At 42.7% G+C, this 25006-nt stretch overlaps 8 protein-coding genes across 8 annotated transcripts; 3 read left to right on the top strand and 5 right to left on the bottom strand.

Moving 5' to 3' along the window:
* Positions 1-118: 118 nt before the first annotated feature.
* PHALS_07955 (mRNA export protein (contains WD40 repeats)) lies at positions 119-1615 on the top strand (the record flags this gene model as incomplete). The annotated part of the gene is made up of 6 exons (XM_024721508.1): positions 119-361; positions 443-532; positions 598-956; positions 1030-1191; positions 1263-1429; positions 1605-1615. The coding sequence occupies 6 exons, from the start codon at positions 119-121 to the stop codon at positions 1613-1615; spliced, it is 1032 nt and encodes a 343-aa protein (XP_024586600.1).
* Positions 1616-1854: 239 nt separating this feature from the next.
* Positions 1855-2811, bottom strand: PHALS_07954 (Extracellular protein SEL-1 and related proteins; the record flags this gene model as incomplete). The annotated part of the gene is made up of 1 exon (XM_024721507.1): positions 1855-2811. One exon carries the CDS (start codon positions 2809-2811, stop codon positions 1855-1857), a length of 957 nt encoding a protein of 318 aa, XP_024586599.1.
* A 5491-nt stretch (positions 2812-8302) lies between these two features.
* On the bottom strand, positions 8303-8602 carry PHALS_07953 (uncharacterized protein; the record flags this gene model as incomplete). The annotated part of the gene is made up of 1 exon (XM_024721506.1): positions 8303-8602. The coding sequence occupies one exon, from the start codon at positions 8600-8602 to the stop codon at positions 8303-8305; it is 300 nt and encodes a 99-aa protein (XP_024586598.1).
* Positions 8603-14884: 6282 nt separating this feature from the next.
* PHALS_07952 (uncharacterized protein) lies at positions 14885-16081 on the bottom strand (the record flags this gene model as incomplete). The annotated part of the gene is made up of 1 exon (XM_024721505.1): positions 14885-16081. One exon carries the CDS (start codon positions 16079-16081, stop codon positions 14885-14887), a length of 1197 nt encoding a protein of 398 aa, XP_024586597.1.
* Positions 16082-17270: 1189 nt separating this feature from the next.
* Positions 17271-18854, top strand: PHALS_07951 (RWP-RK domain; the record flags this gene model as incomplete). The annotated part of the gene is made up of 1 exon (XM_024721504.1): positions 17271-18854. One exon carries the CDS (start codon positions 17271-17273, stop codon positions 18852-18854), a length of 1584 nt encoding a protein of 527 aa, XP_024586596.1.
* A 979-nt stretch (positions 18855-19833) lies between these two features.
* Positions 19834-20598, top strand: PHALS_07950 (Uncharacterized conserved protein; the record flags this gene model as incomplete). Its single annotated transcript, XM_024721503.1, has 1 exon — positions 19834-20598. The coding sequence occupies one exon, from the start codon at positions 19834-19836 to the stop codon at positions 20596-20598; it is 765 nt and encodes a 254-aa protein (XP_024586595.1).
* Positions 20599-21486: 888 nt separating this feature from the next.
* PHALS_07949 (tripeptidyl-peptidase 1) lies at positions 21487-23643 on the bottom strand (the record flags this gene model as incomplete). Its single annotated transcript, XM_024721502.1, has 1 exon — positions 21487-23643. One exon carries the CDS (start codon positions 23641-23643, stop codon positions 21487-21489), a length of 2157 nt encoding a protein of 718 aa, XP_024586594.1.
* Positions 23644-24083: 440 nt separating this feature from the next.
* Positions 24084-24839, bottom strand: PHALS_07948 (uncharacterized protein; the record flags this gene model as incomplete). Its single annotated transcript, XM_024721500.1, has 1 exon — positions 24084-24839. The coding sequence occupies one exon, from the start codon at positions 24837-24839 to the stop codon at positions 24084-24086; it is 756 nt and encodes a 251-aa protein (XP_024586593.1).
* Between the last annotated feature and the right edge of the window lie 167 nt (positions 24840-25006).

The following is a 25006-nucleotide window of genomic DNA, read 5'->3' as shown; positions in this document are numbered from 1 at the left end:
AATACTACATTCTGCTCTCATACCATACCACTGATACCGGTATCATTTATCCTATTTAGCACAATATGAAATTGGTTATGCATCGTTTATCTTTCCACCCACGTAATTCCACACAGCCATGTCTTTCGGCCAGCCCGCAGGTGGATACCTCAACCCGAACAATGACTACACCATAGGCGAGACCATTAATGATGGTATTCAAGATCTAGCATGGAGCCCCACAAGTAACATATTAGTATCTGGAAGCTGGGATAACTATGTTCGTTGCTGGGAGGTGCAGCAGCAGGGCATGCAGTTCAATGCCGTTGCCAAGGCACAAATTGCACACGATGGTCCTGTGCTTTGTACCACCTTCAGCGGGGTGAGCGCAAAATTGCAGTCGCTACTATTTATCGAAGTGGGTAGAACTTACACTTAATGGCCTTTTAAATCTTTTCATTAGGATGGCAGCACAGTATTCTCGGGCTCGTGCGACAAGACAGCGAAGATGTGGGTACTGAACGGACCTGCGCAGGGCCAGCAAATTGCTGCGGTGGGTTATTCAAATTGATTATAAGAAATATATTGAGGCTTATATTAGACGATGACATTGTTTAGCATGATGCGCCAATTCGAAGCATCGCTTTCATTCAGGAGGCCAATTGTGTGGCCACGGGTAGTTGGGATAAGACTCTCAAGTACTGGGATACACGCTCACCCACACCTATGGCCTCCGTGCAGCTTTCGGAGCGCTGCTATGCCATGGATGTGAGGCATCCTCTGCTTGTTGTGGCTACAGCCGATCGAATGGTTCACGTGGTTGATATCAGAAAACCATCGCAAATCTACAAGTCAATCCAGTCAAATTTGAAATTTCAAACGCGGACAATTGCGTGCTTTCCAGATGCTTCAGGCTTTGCTGTTGGATCAGTTGAAGGACGTTGTTCCATTCAGTATGTCGAGGACAAAGACAAAAGGTACTTTATACCTTCGAACACTTGAGGCCTCTATAGTAATGCTACTATGTGAATCAAATTGCCGCAATAATAGAAACGACTTTGCCTTCAAGTGCCATCGAGACGGATCAGATATATACCCAGTAAGCAGCATTGCGTTTCATCCATTTGGAACATTTGCTACCACCGGTGGGGACGGCACATTCTGCTTTTGGGACAAAGATGCCCGTCAGAAGCTTAAAACCTTCAACAAATGGTATTTTCTGTCTAAGAGATTGCTTGAACGTTTCAGAGCTCAACATACCGACACGTTGTCATGTGATTTAGCAACCAGTCGATTACGACCGGCAAATTTAACGCGCGCGGAGATATTTTTGCTTACACACTTTCATATGACTGGTCGATGGGTGTTGAGAAGTATAATCCGAATCAGCCAAGCGTAATTCGGCTGCACAGTGTGGCGGAGGCGGAAATAAAGCAAAAGAAAAAGCCAGGTACTGGGTCGCGGAATTCGTTCTAGAAGCGTAAGCCACACGCCACGGGCTCTTAGCAGCACAACCGTCGGGTGTGGCTTTGTCTCTGTGCGTGTATCTTTGCAGCTACATTTGCTGCTTAAATCTTTTAGATTTCTGACTTCGTGTTTGTCGTCTTTTTGTTTGTAAAAATCAGCCTCTCGATAAACAATTGATCGCGACGTTCGCGCCACAGCTCGATTCACACTCGGTTTTCATGCTACGTAGGGTTATTGCGATCCTAGCAGAGTTGCTGTGGTGGAGATACTCAGTCCAAACCAACAAGCTTGTTATACAGCAAAGCTTGACTAGACGATGTATCAACTGCTAAAGTGTCATTGTACTTGAATGATCATTTGTCAACGTGCGTTATGCATCATTTTGGTATTTCAATTATATTTGTGTTCTCAGTCTTTACTGAGCTTGTTGCCAAGACGATCAAGTGCCTGTTTTGCTTCCTGTAGTCCACCCTTCGCCGCCAACTGATAATACTCTACGGCCTTGGTATGGTCGGCCTGAACTCCGTTTCCATTCTCAAATAATTGAGCCAGACACAATTGTGCCTGAGGAACGCTACTTTCAGCAGCCAGAAAAAAGTATTGCGCCGCTTTCGTATGATCTTGCTCAACACCACGTCCAAGCATATAACAAGCGCCCAGATCAAACTGCGCGTTCGCGTTGCCAGCTTCTGCCGCACGACGGAAATATTTGACTGCCTTTTCAGCACTTTGTTCAACGCCGCGGCCAATTAAATAAGCTTTTCCCAGCATCCAATTAGCCTCAGGCATATCTTGGATTGCGGCCTGACGGTAAAGCTGCACAGCTTTTTTATCGTCCTGCGTCACATGTAGCCCTTGTGCGTACATATAGCCTAGGTCGTAGCTAGCCGCCATATGACCATTTTCTGCTGCTAAAGTCCAGTATTGCAACGCTCGTTTTAAATCACGCGGAATGTTGTCATGACCATGATAAAAAAGCTTTCCAATCTCGTGACAGCTGCCATCGTGACCGGCGTCGGCTGCTTTTTGCAACAATTGCATAGCTAGCTTTACATTTCGTGGTATACCAGCGTGGCCTTTGAGGTACAGACTTCCTAGAGCACCCTGAGCACGTACATGTCCTTTCTCCGCAGCGTTTGTCCAATGCAGGATAGCACCGTTTACCGACGTGGGGCTGCCAACTTCACCAGCGTCTTTGGCTTTACCCAGTAGAAACTTAACGCCTAATGCAAACTCAGCGTCAGCGTCAATATTTGGTAAAATTGAGGAAAGACATCGGGTATATGCTAATGGAATGCTTGTGTCGAGTTGCTGGGCGTGACATCGCAGCACGCCAAGTTGTCGTCGCCATAGACCGGGAAGCATGTTTGACAGGGTTGACAAAAACAGCATGTCACATACTATGAGATTTTTCGAAATTTTTTTGACTGCACTTGGTGGTCATATGATTGCCCGATTACGTGGAAAGTAACTTGGTCGAGAGTCGATTAGTTCAAGCGACAAAACCAAAAATGAGTTTTGTGCGCTGTGGGAAAGCTGATCAAACTTTTCACAGGATTTATAGCTGTCACCTTGCTGCTTGATGACTGTACGAGATTCCTAGACGATAACGCATTACGAAAAATGTCGAGCATTTGAAAACAATCACACTGAGCTCCAGAACTATTGCATGTCCACACATTTTTGTACTAGGTATCGCTAATGGAGTTTCAATACCCTGTCGAGAAATGAATGCAACGAACTTTACATTAAATGTCTGAAAAATGTGTCGTGGGTGGATTTGACAATTTGCTCATAACTTCAAGCTTTGAAGTGAAAAGAAAAAGGAATTAATATTTAACATACATGACAAACAATATACGGCTTATATAAATTGCTCCACAAGCTTCTGAAAAATGACAGAATGTGTGTAATTTTGCTCTTGCGTTATGGAGTCAATCTGTTTAGCAACTTGCATCAAATTCAGACATTAGGATGCAAACTCGCACTTTCAAGGTTACTTTGCAAATTGTTGCATCAACCACTAATTTGAAAATAACAAAGGATGCAAACTCAGCGCGAGCTTGAATTGAGAATGTTATAAGCAAGGGCTGTTTGAAAGCAAAGCGATAGACATATTGATCTTCCTGATACATGGACGATTTGATGCTTGTACAGAGCAATTCCTTTTGCAATAAAGTCTATGCTATCAGAATTTGGTCGAAAAGTGCAATTATCAAATATTTAAAACATGCGTCATAAATCTAACATAGTTTAGCTTTGGAAAAGTATCTGAGTGGTTATTTTCTGCAAATTGTCTTTATGTGAATAATATTCAATATTAAAGAGATAATAATCGTTTGAAGATGCACATATATTCCTATGCACGTCAATAGTTAATATGCCTATCTTAGTTGACTCTAAACAAGGTAGTCCCAACTGGATCCGCCACAATTTACCTGGTCAAAGTCAGTACGCAGAATAGAAAGTTAGTTTGCTCACTTACCAAGGATATTGATGATAAATGCGAGTGCGAGTGAAAATGTTCCATCCATATTGCTCCATCGCAATTGACTCTTTATTTTGACGAGATGCCAAGGCGACTACCATCTGCAATACGTCTATCCTCCAAAACACTATGTGTCCTTAATGGCAGATTAGATACGGGGCAAAAAAGCCTAATTCACGCAGCACATTGACATTTTTATAATGTTTTTGGTCTACCACTCAAATTTGTATGTGTGCAGACTTCTCTCGTAGAAGTTGCGGTAGCTCTCACTTTCTTGTGGTGCTTTTCTCTTTTTGGAAATCTAGTTTCTCCAATTGTTTGAATAAAAACGATGGAGCCATGTGTGTAGCGTTTCTGTTGTATGTCTTGATTTCTAGGCGTTTGCCTCCGTCAGTTGCTGTAATGGGCTACACTTAGCCATTACAAGAAGGAACATTTAGGTATCTTCTGTATGCATCGTGGGAATTCATAAAAGTAGATTTCTGTATGGTGTTTCCACATACATACGTGATTTCTTATATGAAGTCACAAACAGTCTGTGTGATACCGAATGCTGATTCGTACTTGGGGATCTGTACAGGCGACGAGACCGACGTGTCTCTGTCTTTCGAACGTGGGTGACGTTTGCCAGTCCCTTCTACTGAATATTCTCCACGAAAGTTGAGGTTCAAGCTTTCAAAGTTCAAGCTCCGTACACTCAAGATCTTGAATCAATTAAATCTGAGGTACAACCTCGATTACCCTTTATTTATAACCCAGACATCCAAGGTTTCATCACTAAAACCTCAAAGACCATTGGGGTGTTTCGCATGAAGCTATGAACCATAATTCATTTCAATTCAGTTGCAAATTTACCTTCAAGGTCTTGAATCGTTCTACTTCTCTCCAAGTCGGGGCTGTCCTTCTCGCTCCACACCGGGAATCACTTCCTCGTCGCACAAATGTTTGTGATTTTGGGGACTGTTTCTGAACAGCGCCCTTTATGTGCGTCTTCATGGAACAAAAACAAAATTATCAAACAGATCATCCAGAATATTACAATTGACTATCTGATCGTAAAATTTGAAATTCAGCTCATTGTTATCAGTCTCATTGGATTGGTTGCCCCGGAGTGATGCCCATACGAGAATATTACTCTAATGTAAATTCTCACCAACACAATCATGTATGACGGCGGATATTAAGCGTAGCGTTTCAGACAAATGCCAGAAGCGAGGACGTCAACATACCATATTGGCCACGGGTTGCGGTGGCACCTTGCACTCTGGAAGCTTTGAAACTCAGAGTCCGTGTTAGCAAATCTTTAACAGATTGATATCAACCCATTCTTATGTCGCTGGTACTAACATCTCTCAGGCGCTAAGAATTCGATACGCTCAAATTAAAGAGCGATATATCTGGCAGATATGTAACAAGATAAACTGAATGCGGCTTAGCATCTATTCTAGAGCACTCTGACTCGACGCGAGACGAGGCAATAGGTACAGCATACGGGCCAGATACGACAGTTGTTGCTTTACCAAAAGATTTGGATTAAACAAATTTCCTAAGCTCTCGTGTCACTTTCTCAAAGTCTGGAAACGCGGGTCCACCAGTATTTCTTTATTAAAGCTTGTTGTTTACCCACTCAATACCTTGCGTGAGATCGTGACACATAATGGGGACATCGAATTAAAATAGAGGGCACATTATATGACTGTCTCTGTCGAGAAAGAAAGTTTGGCTCAGTGATACTTTGTACTGGTGGACCAACATGTATAAACTGGATCAGTTTGCAGCTGTCAGCAAACTCATCGCCATTTAGAAAAACTTCAATCCGTTATCAACAATTTATTTCGAGGCCATAGATTTCTTGTGTCAAATTCCTCGGAATGCAACCTGCGCTGAACAGCTACATCATGGCAAACTTTGATCAAGGCGCCGGGCACCACAGCGGATCATCCGCAGATCGAATTCAGCGGAGTTCGCCACACGCATGATGAGCTAATCCCCCATTACTATCACTATATGCAGCCATCCAGGTAAATTGCACCCACTCTACATTGAACTCCTTATAATTCGAAGCAACAGATAGCTACTTTATTGCAGATGATAGAGCAGCAACAAGAGCGATACTTTGTTTTCAACAATACGCCCATTTTCAGACTGATCACGGTGGATCCTGATAATACTTGGGTATGTCAGCCCATCTCTGAGGTTATGTTTGTATTCCATTAGGAGATCAGGAGTATGGTACATACCCTCCGGGCTTCAATAATTTGAGGTGTCTGGATCAAATGCAGACAACTGTGAGGAAGTCCGACGCACGACTGACGCCCTCGACGATCGCGCAATGAGTCCCGATGAGCTGTACCAAAACCAAAAGAATAGAGCTAAATACTAGCAGCTCGCCATACCAATATGTTTTTTTGCATTAAGCTCTTTGTTGCTAAACGTTTATGAGTCAGATTATAGGGATTTTAGGGTCAAATCCAGTATCTGGTAAGATGAAAAAGCTACTCTCGAGCTGAGAATCGTGAAAGCTGAGATCCATTTCTGGCAAGACTACCCTGACAGCGCACATCGTATAATCAAGACAGATCTACACCTTCGTTCCACCAAGAAAGTTTTCTGAATGTGCGGTGCCATGCGCAACTCGTAGAGAGCGGGATGTAGCTTCGATCAAGCTCGAGACTTTGCCGGTTGTTGCATTTATTAGGCTCATAAGTATAAGCGTGACTTATTTCAGCAAGGTTTATAGATGACAATGAATGTTCTCTACAACGTCAGCCACAACGAGACGATCCGTACAGACGTTGATTTGAAAATGGACGGCTCAATGGACCGTGGCTGTAAACGCTCAAACATAACGAATTGATCCATACCAACAACGACTCTGTTTTTCTCCTCTACAAGGTTCCCCATGGCACCCATAGTCATGGGTGACTTCAACGTCACAATGGACACTGCTCTGTATCAAGCTTCACATTTCCGGTTGCTCCCAGGCATTGTTGGAGAGGAAGTGGGTGATTGGCTTAATTTGTTGGACTTAATCGACGCATGGCACAGTGTAAGTCAGGATACAAAGGACTACACAAGCCCAACACGCAAAAGATGGCACTGCTGTATATCCATTACTACTGTGCGATTGTGACCTGTATGTCAGTAAACGCTCATAAATTGAGGTTTGGGCTCGTTTCACGCTCTCAAAGCCATTTAAGGACTTATATAGACAAGCTGCGCTGCGACACGTTCAACACTTTACGTCGGAATAAGTGACCAACGGCTTGTCACGATGTAGTAAAGTTTGGGTGAGCAAAGGCTAGTGACCCTATTCCGACGTAAGAACTTCGACGTGTAGAAGTCGCTGTGACTTGTGCGCCTCTATACAAGCAAGATCAGGATGTTCGATTAGGTGTTGACTGTAAATCTGCAAGCCTGTCGGACAAGTAACTTGTGAAAGCTCATAATTAATTTCAATAAATGTGCGTCTGGAGGAAGACTGCCGCAAATTTCTACGAAAGAAGCTCCGGCATGTACTGACGATCTCAAATCCACATTGTTCCAAAGTGCGACACGCATCCTGCGACAGTTATATTGAATGAGTAGGATGCAGTCTATAATAGTGACATCATGGCTAGTATCGCTCAACTTTGCACAACAACTCAGGGATTGCAGGGGATTGCAGCTTTTATCGCTCTAGGACACAATTTGAACAATCGCATTTGACGAGGATTTGAGCTGTTCAGGACATGTGAGCATTTACAAGTGAGAGCTTGCAAATTTATGGCAGGCTTGTAAAAAGATCACAAGGTGTGCATCGCTATTGTTCTAGTTGTGAGAATTCAGAGAGTTCGTCATCTAGTACACTCATTTGACATGCAAACTTGATGTGTCGTTGCGTCTGTATTACGGTCGCATTCTCAGACGTGCAAATGTTTGGCTACTCCTGAGAAGCGAAAAGAAATGATTTATGATAAAAAAAAATTATTACTATCTATGCATAAATCCAGTGGATTTCTCGCAGTATGAGCTTAAGCAATTGTTGGATATAATGTAACTTCGAGAAAATCTGACTTGTCGGATTGCTGCAACAACGATACTTTTTTTTCTCGCACCCGTACTATAGAAACATGAAGTTCATACTTTTTCGACATATGAATAGTTTGCAAAACTTAAGTTAGTGGATGTCCCCCTATGCAGACTGTAGAGGAGAGAAGAAAAGAGAAGATAAGACAATACAAGAGGATTCTCTTCAATGGTCTAACCATGCGCCATGTTTTTATGCCACACTGCCAGACAAAGTGTATCTAGCACGTATAGGGTTGATGTGGTAAGACTTCCAAACGGTTTGCAAAAAGTGTACAAAATATTTTCTGTGCAATCACTTTATAACTCGTCACATATCCACCATTTACCTGCCAAAAACGACTTTGTTTGGTGCACCAACGCTAATGACGTTCCGTTTCTTAAAAATGTCGAAGACACGAACCTCTGTATCTTTTCCTCGCTTGCCCGAATAATTACTTCATATCTCGGATGCGGAATCCGCTCTATTGGAATGCGGACTAAGAAAAGTTCAGTTGCTGTTATTGACGCCGCTGGAGGTTGTGATAGGAGATGTGCCTTGTTGCTCAAATTACGGCTTTGGTCACGAAGGAAATGACACGTCATGGTGGAAAACACCATGTCACTTCCATAATTATGTTGGCGTCGACTTTAAAAAACATGCTCTTTAGGCACAAGCAATCTGGGCAAGCGCATGTGCGCACGCCCTGGCTCGATCCGACGAAAATATGGATTTTGTTGATGAAAACTGTTTTTTCATGAACGCTGTCGACTTTATTACAACATCGAGGCAATAGGTTCGAGACAAAAAGCTGCAGCAGTGCAATCGTCGCATTAAGCATTTTTTTGAAATAATCAGCTTTTTAGCAGCACCCCCAACCAAGGCAATCTATTTTAACTTTTTGATTATACTTTTGATGTCCCATGCGGTTTACAAATACGGTTACATATGTAATATTAAGTCTAACGATGGGGTAGTATTTGGTGTTTCGAAAACTACGTGTGCACAGTCATCAGAATCTTGCCTTGCCGTAAGAGCTCCTCTGGTAAACATCGACTTCATGAGCAGTTACATTTACAATAAAAATTGGCGTGTCATTTTCCTGTGAGACAATACTAAGCCACAACATATACCTCATGACTCTTAAGTCGTTGCCGCTGGCACGCAGCTGTATCTAGTATAGAAATTCTATGCCAGCCTGCAACTTCACTGGAATTTAATATCTGATAATCCCCAAATCCGTCATTTAAAGCTGCAGAAGGGCACACAAACCAATGTGCTGATGGAGGCTATTGCAATATATCGTGTGTACTTTACTTTAGCAATTGAAGTACTTGAACTACAGTATTTTTGTACTAAATGAACCCTAAGAAAAAATTTAGTGTATCAGCAGTCTAAACAAATATTGGTATTTCTGAAATCGTAATCCCGAATAGGATGGTCGGTTGCTAGCCGCGCGCCACTGAAGAGATACTTTTTTATAACAAAACGTAATACAAATCTCATGCAGTGTAAGTCCTAGTATATATAATCCTATTTATATGTACTCTAGCCTTAGCAGAGCTAACTAACAGTGTTAGTTACGTAAAAGCGAACAATCCAAACACCGCCCATATTGAGCGTTCAGGCTTTGCAAGATTTTCCCGTATGGAAAGGAAGAATTGAGATGGTCATGGAATTAATCTTGCTCTAATCGCAACCACAGCGTGTTGTGTGCGATCGCAAATTTAGGGGTTTGCGCGCGAAAATTTGCAATTTCGTGTGGTACTTTTACAAAAAAGCGCTCATAATGTGGAACCATCTGTAGTGGATGCTATCGAGGGCATAACCAGGCGTATCAGATGCATTACAAGTTTTAGTCTGCCTATCGAGGTAAACAGAATCACTAACGCACGCAAAAAACTGAAACCATCTCCCGGGGGCGATAACGGTTACTATCTTGACGAAGCAAAAATTCAGCGTCACTTTACTCTGTGGAGAGTGCGATGCGCGTTGCATTCAGTGCGGAGTACAGCGTCGCGAGGATGGGTCCTGGGAATGTAGGATTTATGAGCACTTCCACAGCAATGGCCTTCAGTCCTGCTGAGTTAGTATCTAAAGATCCTTTTGTTCTGAGCAACTCTTCAGTAATCGCAGATGAAGCCTGTGCGTAGTATGATACATTTTTCGTCTTGTATGCATTTTTAGTGTGAGGTACAAAAGGTCGGGCCTTCTTGAAAGGGTGTACGACGAAATCCTTTGGGAAAATGTCGTCTCAGTGTGAACTGGTGAATGAATTGGCTCTACTGAATCTTATGGGAATCGTGGTCAATGATACCCAGCTCAAAAGTAACGAAAGTTTAACAGAGATGAGACTTATAGATCAGAGTGCTTAGATGATCCTACAATGGTGATGTTCATACATCAAGCTTGTAGGATAATTCTGCAGAGGTGAGGCTCAGAGAGCAGGGTTATTGGATGATCCTCAAGCTTGTGAAGCAGTGAGAAGACCCGATAGATTAGGTGCGCTGTGCATTTATGGACGGCGCATGACTGTCGAAATCGAGACTATCAAAATCAGTAATTATTACGCAAATGCTTTGTGAATGCCAACTACGGATCCGATATACATGAATCGTCTTGCGATTGGAGCACAAGTGAAGAGTTGAGATCTATACCATCAACTGAGTTAAGGAATTTTGACAGCGTGGAACGTTTTCTAGCACTGGACTCACATTCGAAATACGATCGTATATTTGACCAATTTGGCTGGAATACTACAAGTATTTGGAGAGGCTGGGAGTCAAATTTTAGATACCACGCTTCTCTACTTATGGAGAAATAACGTGTCATGTACCCACGTCTGCTAAAGAACGAAAGCGATCTTAGCGCGGTCACGAAGCTTAAAATCTTTTCTGCAAAACATGGGACTCAACGAAACTGTAAGCAGCGATATTGCTAGGTGATTTGAGCAGAGCTTGGAAGACAAATGCTCAAGTGAGCCGAGGTCTCAGGATGAGACGCAAACAAGTAATTATATTTCGTGGTCATCAAAGCGTGTAACTGTCAAAATGAGAAAGGACGGCTGTACGTCGTATCCAATCGAATGGATCTATGTCGGAATGGCAAGGAAATGGTGTGAATGTTGCCCTCTGCATCAGTGCCGGGAGGGAGGTGGAAGAAGCTAGGCGATCGCAATCTGCCGTGCAAGAGCTGGTAGAGCTGAAGAGCGACTGTAGCTTGCAAGTAAAAAGGTTGGTCCCTGAATATATGTAGGCAAATACGTCATTTCTTAGATTTTGACGGTACTTCTGAGTCAGCCTTATCGTGTGGCGGGCCCACCATACGGGGAACTGAAGCTCCACAAATATGCGACGGAAGATTGTACGGCTATCCTCACTATATTTAGCAGAAGCTCTTATATAGCTGTCAAGATATCTGGAGGGGATTTCAAGACAGTCTTTGCAGTGAAACGGTTGGTACCGGAAGTGATGCCGAGGATGTACTTTTTTGTCGTGGATCAATCTATTATTGAGGCCTCTTATAGAAAGCTAAGTAGATTGCTAACATCATGGTACCGATCTAATGTATCCTGTGAGCAAAGGGTAACACAACCACAAAGTGGTGACGAGATATCCACTACACATGTAACCTTCGGATAGGGGAGTGTGTCGTGAATTTGACTTAATTGAAGGAATTCAATATTGCGTCACATAGCAGTGACCCTTACAAAGCAAACAGTATGACGTCACTGACGCTTTCTTTTGTGCACAGCATGAAGCAAGTCTGGTGAGAGTATTTCACTTTCCACACTCAAAATTAATGTTGTGTAATAGAAAGGCTAACAGCACGCGACGAAGTATATTTCTAATAAGGTCAATGCACCTACAATTCCGACGCAGATGTCACTTTCGTGAGCAAAATGCTGCAAAACAGCATGGCCGATTGCACTTTTCCAGCGCCTTGCTATTAGCAACTGCTGCGCTTTACCGTAAGCTGATTCCCACCGGAAAAATGAATGATCGAGTCTGAGTCCCTGCCATCGGAAAGAAGACGAGAGGAATAATCTTGTTCAAGACAAGACGCTACTTGCAATGGAGTATGCCCTTGCGCTTGCCGACACTGACCCAAATGACACTCAGCGTGTATTGGTGCTTCATGAAAAATATCATAGAACCTCACGCTCAAGATTCTGTACGAAGAACATGATATTCCTTTCCGTGACCACACCGGAGAAGATAAGTCATACAGCTCGATGAGCTCTATGTGTTGATGGGCCTCCATGTATAATCGGATAGGTACATATAGAAACTCGTGCAAAATGAGTGAACGGATCAGGCCCTCGCCGCATACGGCGGCACCATTGGCCAGACTTCAAGTTTTGGAAGAGTGCTGGCAGTTTATAAATATCGACTGATATTTGTTTTTTTTCAAATGACGCGTTCAGTAATACCGATATCGTGGTATTTGTAAAAGGCCAAAGCAAGATGGGTCTTTTGGTTGTTGTCAGCGATAACTTGCCGATAAGAAGACAACAAAATTGATTCCCATCAAAGTGATTCATCTCTATGGATTGTCGGCACTTATCAGATCGATGTTTTGGAAAACAGTACTAAAAAGAGAGCAAAATTCCCAGCAGCAGATTTGATATATCAACTACCAAATCTCTATCTCTATAAAACGATGGCCAGACGGAACGCGTGAATTGCTCCTCCTCGGAGCACTAGCATCAGAGAAAATAAGATACCCCCCTCCTTTTCGACCTTGCGCTGGATAATGCACCACATGTTTCTATAGACTTGAAACATGTACCTAACGGGTGTGGTGATCCTTTGAAAGCCTTTTCCACCGTTACGATGAGGCTTTGGCTTACTAATATCAACCCGGCTATGCTTTTTGCAAAATAAGTGGTTTCATCTCGATTATTCGAAACATCCACCAATATCAGATGCCGGCGGAAGAAATTCGAAAATGGTGAGGGCTAACGGATAATTGAATGACCTTCACACTCAGTATCTCTGGTCTGAATGATCAATTTGAGACCGCGCTACATCGGACCGTTTACAGTCTCTGCGAAAAAGGATTAAGTCGAATTTTGCATTTTCAAGAGTAAGTGCAAACGCAATTGGTTTTCTGCAAGACCTTACTGAAGCCACACCACAAATAAGCTCTTATGAACCCATCGGATGTGAAGATCACTTTGCAGACAAAGCAATAACATCCTTGGTAGCTGAGCTACATTCTGCTTCAGAGCTGCAACGCATTTCTGATTAGCAGTGGGCGCCTCAAGCCATATGCTGCAATGACGAGGCTCGCACGCCGACTTTCGGAGAGTCGGTGTACCGTCATAATCAAGAAGGCTTACGGAAGCCGGTGCCATGAACGCGTACGACTGTTATTTTGAAAGAGATGAGGAAGGGTTGCCCGTCGAAGCGCGCTTTCCACTAGCGGGAAGCGACAAAACTTCTGGTAAAAGAGCGGTATTTTGTATTTGCAGTTACTGCGTAATGGAGACAAGCAAGGCTGTAACAAGCAGGAACTTAAGCTGATATATTGCCTTTTTGATGTCGACATCGCGTGTCAACTTTGCAAGCATACGATGAAGCTCTAGGCGGTTGTCCGCATGAAAGTTGGCTTGTAAGGCCTTAAGATGAGTAAACGGCGTATTTTCCTATCCCAGCGCGCAAACCGAGTCTGATAAGAAGCGGTACTTCACCAGCCTCTAGTAACCACGGCACATCCCTTAGAAAATGTATGAGCTTCCCAATCGCTGTTTCTCCAAGTGCAGACGGTATTCTTGCGAAGTGATTACGCTGTGGATGAGAAAGCACTCAAGGACTGGCAATCTTGCATCGTTTTGCTCCGGGTATTGGCATTTAGAGAGGTCCGTACCAGCATGGCGAGAAATTTCAAACAGTATCAAACCGTAGTCACTGCGTAATTTGGGAAAGAGTTGGCGTAACTGTTGTGCCAGCAGTAAAAGAAGCTGGGCTCCATGATCCACTCCCAGCTCCTTGGTAGCGAGCTGGACATTATGTTGGGCTACACGGCGGGGTTTTGAAACGCTTCACACCCATGGAAAATGGCAAAGCTCCCGAGACTCGTGCGGTGGGGAGTTCGAGCTCAGTGAGAAATTTCTCCGTGTGGAACGGCTAGGCCGTGTGTCGCCAAGTGAGGGCGGAGGTGCTTGATCGGGATTCGCAGAGTTCTTGGGACCCGCCTCATTGGAGAATACTTCGCCATCATCACCGAGAGTTTCTTTCCGCGCTTTGGTCGCGAAGATCACGCTTTTTGGCGAAGGATATTTAAGCCATTATACTCGTTGCACAGTAGCGGACCCACAGTGCAAGCATATTTTCTGAAGAGACGGCATGGTAAAGGGGGGGTGGTTCTCCAGGCGCAGTGATTGTTCGTGGGTAGTTATTTTTTTGCGCGTGGTATAATTGTGAACATTCATCAAAGTTTCGGTATTTATATAGGATGCGGAACTCAGAAAAGAGGTAACGTCAGAATAAAAATACGTATAATTATGAGAGATAGTAAAGCGCATGAATTTGATATTTATATTTGTCGAACAGACATCAATTATGGATATATGCATGCAAAAAATTACGGCAGAGAATGGAGACAAAATATACTACACTTGCATCGAAGGTGTTATCAAAAGTATACATATAGAGACTTAGAGGATGAACTTCTCGTACCACACTGCGATAGACAGAACGAGTACAGCTTGTTGCACTTAAGTAAAGTACAAGTTAGAAGCAGCTCAAGGTGCTGCCATGTGTTCTAGCCTCATCAAAACTAATTCTCATCATAAAGGAATTACAAAGACAATCATATAATACAACTCCCAAGTGTGGTTACTTGTACTTCCTACTTACATTAACTTTTTATCTTGTTCCTACAACATGCTAAATCTTTTATATCTCTACAGATCCTTCGTAGCTATGAGAGCTAGATGAAAGCAAGTAAATAGTATGCATGAGCTCGAGCTCATTATCGTGATCACCACGCATATTTCTTAACATCATTTCTTCTTCGATGAATTGCTGCTTTCGACGCTGCTGGTAAATGAACAAAACTGCACCTAGGAACGATGTGATTCCAAACACACTCAGCACAATGATAAGTGCTTTTTTGTAGCGACTTCGTGAGCTTTCAAGAGCCAAAATGCGGCGGCCAAGTTTATCTAATGTCGATGAATCCGAACTATTGGACGCATCATCACCATCGGTGGTGCTATTATTGAACATCCCGTCGTCAGCATCTTCTATATGAAAAATGAGTAGACTTTTGTCTTGAGAAATGACGAGACTTGGTTCTGATACAACAGACGTGTTGTAAGTCGATACATTACCGCCACTTCGTAGGTAAGCACACGCAGTGCCATTTGATGATAAAGCCGAGTGAAGATCATTGTTTATCATGAAGACGACAAACCTCGCTTTGGAATTGGTAATTAACGAGTTATTTACCACAACCACAACATCAAACTCTTCAGAAGCGCTGATTTCAAGTAAAACAGAACTTGCATTAGCAAACGAAGAAGCACTAGAGTTGTAATATTCCATTTCCGTTGGCTGATGATGAAAGGCTTGAACGACATGAAGATTCAAAATACCAATTTTTCGAGCATATAAAGTAGACTCGAGTGGAAAACCATCGGAAACGTTGCATAATGAAGATAAAGTATCGTTACCAACACGCAGATCGAGAGTGTAGTCGATGAAAAAGCCTGTGTCATTTGTTGTTATTGTTGGACTGCGCTGAATTGCTACCGTTTCGACATCGGTGACATATTCGGTCTTACAGAACTCCTCAGTACAGAACAAAAGCGTCACATTCGCACAATGTATTGAACCGTTGTCTTGTGTACTCCATTCCAACTTAAGTAATAATAATCCGTTTGAATCTACTGATGAGTCAGCATCATTTGTACGGGTTTGCACAAGTACCACTACCAAGGTAATGAGCAAGATTGTAGGAGGAATCAAAGGCGAGTATCGATTCAAAGTGTTACGAATACGAACAAACCATGAGATTGTTCTTGTCTGAGCTTGTTCAGGCTGTCTGTTCCATCGACCGAGTTCTTCAGACGACACAGACAGCTCAATCATTTATTATGAGTTGAAACCCGATGGATGAAGCGATTGGGTAATTGAATATGTGTTGCTGAACAGGAGTGAAGAAGTTACATTGACTTTGCTATGAAGGACATGAATTTTGAAGAATTTGAAGCAGGCAGGTTGATGATGAAGTTGAGGTGAAATGGCCATCAATTCGTTTGCGGAGATATATGGGATCACTAAAATGAATACGGAGAAAGCAAGTGAAGAGATTGCTATCCGTTGATCTCACCAACAAAGAACTCGTTTAACGATTTTGTAGAAAAAACTACTGATATTTCAGTAATTTTCAAGCAAATTAGAGGTGGGAAATGCGTCATTTGCTGAACTGTTGCCAGTGGTTAAAATCATATTTTACATCAAATTCTGGTCTTGTGTGCACGAATGACTTCGCGTCCAAGTCAAAATGGATGGCTTCACTGAACAATTGTACCACTGTATTGGCATATCTGATAGAAGACTTGGAAAACTCTGGATAGCAATTATCAAGGTGTGAATTTTAGCAGCAAAGATTATTGCATCTGTAAGCTTAACACATTCAGAATCTTTTGTTACCGAGTTCTTTGTGACTTAAAGTCACGTCGAATTGAGTTGAAATGGCTCAACTTTCAGATTATTTGTAGATCACCGAAGCCGCGCCGTCTCAATCATAAGTTACTTAAAAAAGGGGTACGTATCAAGATAGTAATTATATGTGGAATCGCATTAGTGGCATAGACTACTACCAAAGGAATGATGCTCTTAGAGTATTCAGTTTGAGAAAAAAAAAGTCGAAAGTGAGGTATGATAATGACCTTTGCTACCATCATATTGTGTATACACGTACATTATACATCTCGGAGGACAGGCAAATGATGTCCAATTTATGAACGTGACCTGGGAGGTTGCACTGTACACACCCTAACCAGTGTAACTAGGTACAAAATTAGCGCAGAGGTACTTGAAGAGTCGCCTGCGAAATGACACATAAATGACACCCAGATGGATGAAGAAAAATCTGAAAAGTAGTCTTTCATACCCATCTTTCGCCTGATTGGGTCAGTTGTATGCGTAACTGCTGACGATAGTACCCTTAAAATCGCGAAACTTGCGCCAGAAAGATTTCTTCGATATTTTTGCGCGTCGCGGCTGATGAACGTTTGCCGTTCCATTGCTTATTGCAAGATCAAATCTTGACGTAATGGCAGTCGAGATGGAGCAGCAACGCACCCCTGAATTGACCGTTTCAGAGTCTGAGAGTCGCGTCGGCACGGACTCATCGGCGTCTTTGTCTTTGTTATCCAGTATGGACGAGAATAAACCATTTGCACCTATTGACATCTCAAAGTCCGTCTTAATGTGGCCTGAGTCGAATGTTCAACGAATAAAGCCAACAACACCTGGAGGCTCTAGTCTTAAAGTCGAGACATCGCTTGCTGTTGTTCGTAATATGGGCGTCACACTTGACGAATCGGTCTTTTCGAAACCTAGCGATGGTCTTCCAGTACCGAGCATAAGCTGCGATTCGGTATCACCCGTATCTCCAACCGTCATGAAAGATCTGAATTTTGACTCTCGATTGATATCTGATGCTTGGTCATACGAGGGGCCACAAAACATGTACGCGCTTTTAACTCAACCCACGCATCAGATAGACCCGTTAATTAATGGGACGGGTCTTAGTGCCCCGTACATGCAAATGCACCAGCAACCGTTGCAATTGCAACTGGACCAATTGCCACTTCAAATGTCTCCACTTCATGGTTCGAGTTTTTCGTCCTTATACATGTCGGGAGGTTCATTGACTCTTAGTCCACATCAAATGATGATGCATCAACCATTAAATGTCTCGAGTGGAAACTACGCTACAACACCTTCGAATGGGAATCTCAATGATTCGTTAATTTCAGGTGATCCGACTTTATTTCTAGCTCCAAGTGGCAGTCCGATAAAGCAACAAATTTTACCCATGCCACATGGAAATGGTGTAGTGGACGTCAAATCTCTAACATTGAACGAATTACGGCCACATTTTAATAAACCCATGGCAGTCGTGGCCAAGGAATTAGGTGTTTGTATCACATTAATGAAGAAAATTTGCCGTCGCAATGGCCTCATTCGATGGCCACATCGAAGAATTCGTAGTCTTGTCAATCGAATTACATCGCTACAAGTGCTAGCAAGCAACGCTGCAGGTGCAGAGTGCAAACGATTTCACGGACAAATTGCCACATTGCGTGAGGAATTATCGAGTGTGATTCAAAATCCAAACGAAAAAAGCCGAAAATCTCAGTCCGACTCGAAAATGTCAATGGACACGGGACAATTTAATGCTGGAGACGTATTGGATATTTTTCCAAATCCGAATGAAATGGTGGAAACTAAGATTGACGTTCAAAACGAAAGTATTGAGAATCATACTAACGTCAAAAGCCAAAACGAGAACGCGATTGATGCAGACTCGAATGCAATTGTCGGAGTAAAAAGTGTTGAGAAGGAGGCAATTCGCGAGACATTTCGATCGAAAAAGCGCAAACAGACGTTTGGACTCCATGCACACCAACCGCCGCCCATCAAAATTTGTTGGCAAGACGATCTGCCTTCGATTTGTCGCTTACAGAGCCAGAGTGTACCAGGACGACGACTTCGTGGCGATCGTCGTTATGGACGTTCAAGGGACGTAAGTATAGGCGGATGTTCGACAAGCGTGAGGCCGTCCACAACAACTCACCGAAATGGCAGGCGAGGATCAATCTCATCCATTTTAAATGGCATGCCAGAGTGACTTAGATGTGATGTGAATTTTCAAGTCTCGAACCACTCATAGGACCTTGTCATAGGACCGTACACACGTTTATCGTTTATGAATAAAAAATCGAATCGCAAGAAACTTCGATTACGCATTAGATATTCTCAGAACATTAAAAGATCACATCCTCATGAACTTTTCAGCACTCGCTGCTCTTAATTAAAAAAAAACTTGAAACAAAGTGCTTTCCGATCTGACATAATTTAGGGATGAAAAGTTCTCGTTAGCCCTCGGTTATAGGAAAACTTGTTCGAATTATTGTTTGCGGCTCCTTGAATAGCAGGCGTCAGAATCACAAAATTATGTAATTCGTCTTGAGCCTACCACATTTTAGATCTAATCTCTACGCACTCATATACTGAAAACTTTAAGTTTGTGCGCATGCACACTACATTCAACCCTCAAAGATACGTGCCTTCAATAGTATCACTTCGTCGTTTTCGTAAGGTCCGCGGATATCTAAGTTTTTTTGTCTGCTGCTTGTAAGCTGATAGAGCATCAACATCTAATAATGGACGACCACACCACCTGAACTATTGGCGCTGGATGGAAAGCACTTTTATCAAAGACACGACATGTTTTTCCGTTTAAAAATTGAAAGAATCGAGAACATATATTATAATCTTAAAGATCCTCATGATGTGCTTGTTAACTAACCCCAACAGTCGATCTCGTATTTTTTTGGATTCCTATTTCAGGCTGTGGATAAGAGTGTGAGGTCTAAAACAAAATTCGTCAATTATTGTATGTCTTATCATTTCTATTTAGGCTTCTGAAATACTACATCGAGAGATTAGGAAACATGTTAACGAATGGTATCAGCACATCATCTCTAAGATCAGAGCTTAAAATGCATAAGACCTCAAACAATCGTTCACTCGTGTCTATTGCAAGAGGGAAAACGAGGAACAATGAGGTAGCCAACTCTCGAAATTCCGTTCATCATGCACGACACATGGCAAAACTGACGTCTGGGACGCTTTCATCGTCTCCAAGTCTTACAACACTTACTCGACCTGCACCACTAGCACCAATTATTCGACCTCAATCAGCTGGTGCTTTCAGACCTCGCAAGTTAGAGCCCACCCGCTTTCGAAACTTTTGTACGATTGATTTTGTAAGAGCAGATAGCTTTGAGAATTCTGATGATATTCGTGATTCTATTGTAGATGATCGGGGTGATCTTCCAGTACGAATTAATTTTGCCGGTGCAGTGCGAAAGCTTCAATGGCAAGTGGAATTATCTCAACTTGACTATTCACACTATCTTCCAATATTTATGGAAGGATTACGCGATTTACAAGAACCTTATCACTTCTTAGCGCTTAACGGCACCTTGGACATGGTGGAGAAGGGTGGAAATCGTGTGTTGCCATGTTTACCACATTTAATATCGCCAATTAAGGCAAATCTCGTGACACGTAACCAGACAGTACTTTGTCTACAAATGAAAGTCTTGCAGCGACTTGTTTTGTGCTGTCCGTACACAGGTGAAGCTTTAGTGCCGTATTACCGACAGCTTTTATCAGTCTTCAATCTCTTTATTACAAAACGAGTCAATTGTGGTGACTCGATTGACTATGCTCAGCGACGGCAAGAGAATATTGGGGATCTGATTCTCGAAACGCTCAATATTTTTGAAAGACACGGTGGTGCAGACGCTTTTGTCAACATCAAGTACATGATACCGACCTACGAAAGCTGTATGACGCGTAGATAATAAAGTTTCAGGACACCGCAATACGTAGCTGATTTATGAATATTGGGCAAGAAAGCATTATACTTGCTAGAAGCCAAGCCTTGAAAACAAATCTGTCGATTACTCCAAAGGCGTCAGACCTCGAGTCAAAAGAGTGCGAGGATGACGACATTAAGTTTGAACGACGTGCATCAATAGCGAGATTTAAGGGTCAAAAGACGTCAGATCAATTGTCCGGGTGTGTCATTCGTGCTCGAAAGCGACCATCTCGTGGAGATTACTGGCGCTACCTATCAAGACCCGTCTTTATGTATTGTACATTGAGGTTTCACTAAAGTGAGTACTTGCAAAGTTGCTATGCGGTGAAGTGGTTGTAAACTCATGGATGGTGGCTTCTTTCGTGAAGTGGCATTGTCTTAGCTACAAGTTTGACTTTAAATCTTGTTTATCGAGTGTGCGATACAATAGTAAGGTACATTAACTTGAGTTCTATCTCTCATCGCACAGTGATGGGCTTCATGCCTTCAAACTGGTGCAAAGTATCCTTGAAATTTGAAACCTGCCTTATCAGATGTTAAGGTGAATGAACATTCTTTTCTCTAGAGCTTCCCAACTTTATCGTTCGATGTAAGTATGAGCATGATTATTTCATCTTGATTCACTTAAACTGTCTAGCCTATCGAATGTGCATCGGTGAAAGAAAGTCATGACTTGCTGTGACTTAATTCCACGACCTGATGCTACAGCAATAAAATTCTGTTGACAAGATATTAAAAGCTTAGAAATTTATCGATGTGAGGGCGAAATATACTAGTGTGTTCGGAAAGATTCAATTGATTGACTTAGATCACGGAGAATATGTCGTAAGAAACCTTCGCGACATAGAATCTACTTCTTGATGTTTTCAAATTATGAGGAAAGCAGGTATTCACGAGCTGAATCGTTTTGAGTACACGATCCATACCGTTTTGACACTGGTGTATGAAGATCATTAGAGCCGAGATAGAGTTGTTTACGCAGAGAAACAAAAAGAGCAGTTAAGCAGATTGCGCCGATAAGACTAATGATACCTATGATTTGAGTCGCACGTTGTTCTCCAGGTGTCCATTTCTTCTCATAAATGTGATCAGATTCTGCATCTCGTAACATATCTGCAAGTTGTTCCGTCATCTTTAAATCACTTGCAGATTTGATCCGAGTCAAACAATTTGGTAGATCCGTCAGCATTCTAGAGAATTGAAGTGTTCCAAGTCCTGAGGCTGCGTCCCATCCCGTTGTGGCACTATGTCCTCTCTTGCAGCAAGTCATTCCTTTGGAGCCACATGCAATATTTCCTTGTGTTATATCTGCGAAAACTTGTGGACATACATCATACAATCGATAGAAAAGTGGATTTAAAAATCCAAGTGGTGGTAATTGAGGCAATGCTTGATTGAGCAATAATATCATCGACGCAAAGACAGGAGCGGACACTGACGTGCCATCCATTGCGTTAACTTTTCCATTGATAACCACAGGAAAAGCATGACCTACAGCCGCTACATCAGGCAACGCTCTTCCAGTAATTCGAAAGAATGGTGAAAGTCCAGTTGAGTTTGCAAGTGTCAAATAGGAGGTTACTGCTTTGTGCTGATACACAGGCATGTCAAAGAGATCACTAAAACCACCACCTGAAGTGATAAGTGCACTTGGGTCACTAGTAGAAGTCACTGTTTCTTTCCACTTGTTACTACTTTTCGATTCGATAGCAAGTGTTGTTGCTCCAACTGCAGTAACATATGGAGACGATGCTGGAAACATCGTCATAAAGTGATTGCAGCTTGTAATATTGCAAAACTTTTGTGCCAATTGACTTCCTCGCACACCATTGTCACCAGTAGATACGAGAACAGAAATACCACGAAGTGCTGCTTTCATCAATTCCCGATTTACAATCGTTGCGTATGCAATGGGTATACTACATTCATCATCCGAGTAACTAATTGAAACTACAGTTGGTGGAGGATTCATCGCATTTACATGCCGTAAAAATGTCAAAAACGGTTCTTGATTGTCTGCTGCAAACTTGCGTTTCGAATCACGTAATTGCGTGTAACATACCATTTCAATTTTAGAAGCATCACCATCTTTATGACTTGTAAGAGATGCTGCAATTTGAATATCCAATGATGCTTCTCCAGTCGGATACATAGAAGTACATTGACCATTAGTACGTGGCAACTTTATTGGTTCATGTTGACCGTCGATTGTCTCTAAGAATTCAAGCAAATCATGTTCATTGTAATATTCATGTAAAAATGTTCCCACAACAAGTTTTGTGCGATAATTTTGAGATTTTCCACTTGCTGAATTATTTGACACATTGTCAAAATTTGTTTCGGGAATATCATATTGTTGACGAATGATAGCGGGTGTTGCAAACTGTTGAAATTCGGTAACAAATGGTTCATGTTTGATCAAAAAAGGATCATTGGCATTATTTACCCTTTTTTGCATGAATTTTGCTTGCATTTCAGTTGGAAAACTTTCAAGTCCATCAACGTATGCAACAATTGCTTCAAGCTCATTTGGGACACTAAAATTTCCATGGGGACGTATAATCGACATATTTGAGGACTGTCGATGAGTATAGTGGAACATTTCGGTACTAAAAAGACGCTCAGCTGTGGCTGTAGAGAGTTTAAGATGCCAGAAATCCTGAACAATATCCATTGACACAGCTTCCACTTCTTTCACGTCTCGGAGCACATGCAGAAAACTCTGAAGGCTCGTGTTTGATGGCTCAAAATGTTTTTGAAGTTGCTCTGGGCTCGTCAAATATTGTCCGTAAAGAGGTGACACAGGGTCTGTCACAGCAAGAACAAGATCATTGAGTTGACCATCACTCTTTTGTGGATATAAAGCCACACGTAATGTCAGTTCTAGCTCTGGCGCCGCACGGGATCCTCGCACCCAATGCATCGAGTGCGCATTGTTTATTTGTCGAATATTGTTGAGATTTTCTGCTGCAATATCATGAAAAAAATGCAGCAAGGTCGAGAGTGTTAGTAGCAGAGGAAGAAACATGAAGAGTTGGAGTGCTCAAGATATTGGCGAATTGCAATTATTGATCGGTATTTGAACATTTCTGTAATATCTATAGTCAAAGAAAAAATATATTAATCACAACTCACCAAATTTGAGTATTAAAAGTCTAGATCAGTGAATCAACTTAAAGCATTCAAATTGTCAGAAGTCAATAGGCAATGAGTCACTTTAAGCGTTTTTAAATTTTTTGGTCAGCTACGGCACTACAAATTGCATTGGCAATTAATTTTGCATTAATCGGCAAGGAAGCGGTTGGATAGTGCATGTTCCATATCTGCGAATGATCGGTAAACTCCATAATTGGCTCGATTTATTGTTATTGCCCCTGAATCCCTTGGTTGTACAGAACGCGGTGGGTCGTAGCAAGAACTAGTTCTGGAAAAATTTCCATAGTTGATGCCATCATGGGTGGTTTCTTGCTAAATTGATGCCGAAGTGACTTCCTCTTGCAACTCATGCATTGCAGACGCAGTTGTGTTCTCCTTATTGGGCTCCCTCAAAGGTGTCGGCGTAAAATTCTCCGACGGACAAGGCGTTGCAAGTCCCTCCGTTGACTCTGGCGTCAAAAGTGCTGTTGCAAGCTTTGATGTAGACTCCGCGCTGGTTATTAATGCCGTCAAAGACTCATTCAGGGTAGGTACTGAAGAGGGCTCTTGTACATTAAGTGCTGTGGAGGGTGATTCGGGTGTCATAGGCCTGGTGAATTCTGGTGCTACAGGGTCTATCGTAGGCTCATCCACGGGGCACGGCGTCGCTGGTGCTGTCAAGGGCTCTTTTGTGGTCTCCTCAGCAGGTTTGGGAGCGGCAGGTTCTGCGGTTGGTTCTTTCACGATTGGTGCCGGCGTGAATCCCTCTGTAGGTTTTGCCTTCTCAGGACTTTCCGATGTAGGTGCTGACAAGGGCTCTTTTACATTAGGTGCCGTGGATGGTGTCAAAGGCGCCATGGTGGTGGATTCCTGTGTTACAGGTGCCGTCGTATGCTCATCCACGGGACACGGCGTCGTTGGTACTGTCAAGAGCTCCTTCGTGGTCTCCTCAGCAAGTTTGGGAGTGGCAGGTTCTGCTGTTGGCTCTTTCAAGATTGGTGCCGGCTTGAATTTCTTTGTAGTTTCCGCCTTCTCAGGAATTTCTGGTGTAGGTGCTGTGTAGGGTGATTCGGGTGTCAAAGGCGCCATGGTGGTGGATTCCGGTGTTACAGGTGCCGTCGTATGCTCATCCACAGGACACGGCGTCACTGGAGCTGTCAAGGGTTCCTTCGTGGTCTTCTCGGCAGATGTGAGAGTGGCAGGTTCGGCGGTTGGCTCATTCACGAATGGTGCCGGCGTGAATTCCTTTGCAGGTT

Source organism: Plasmopara halstedii (assembly GCF_900000015.1).
Source record: "Plasmopara halstedii genome assembly, contig: Scaffold_3120, whole genome shotgun sequence".
NCBI classification, from domain to species: Eukaryota; Oomycota; class Peronosporomycetes; order Peronosporales; family Peronosporaceae; genus Plasmopara; species Plasmopara halstedii.
This window is presented reverse-complemented; position numbering and strand designations above follow the sequence as displayed.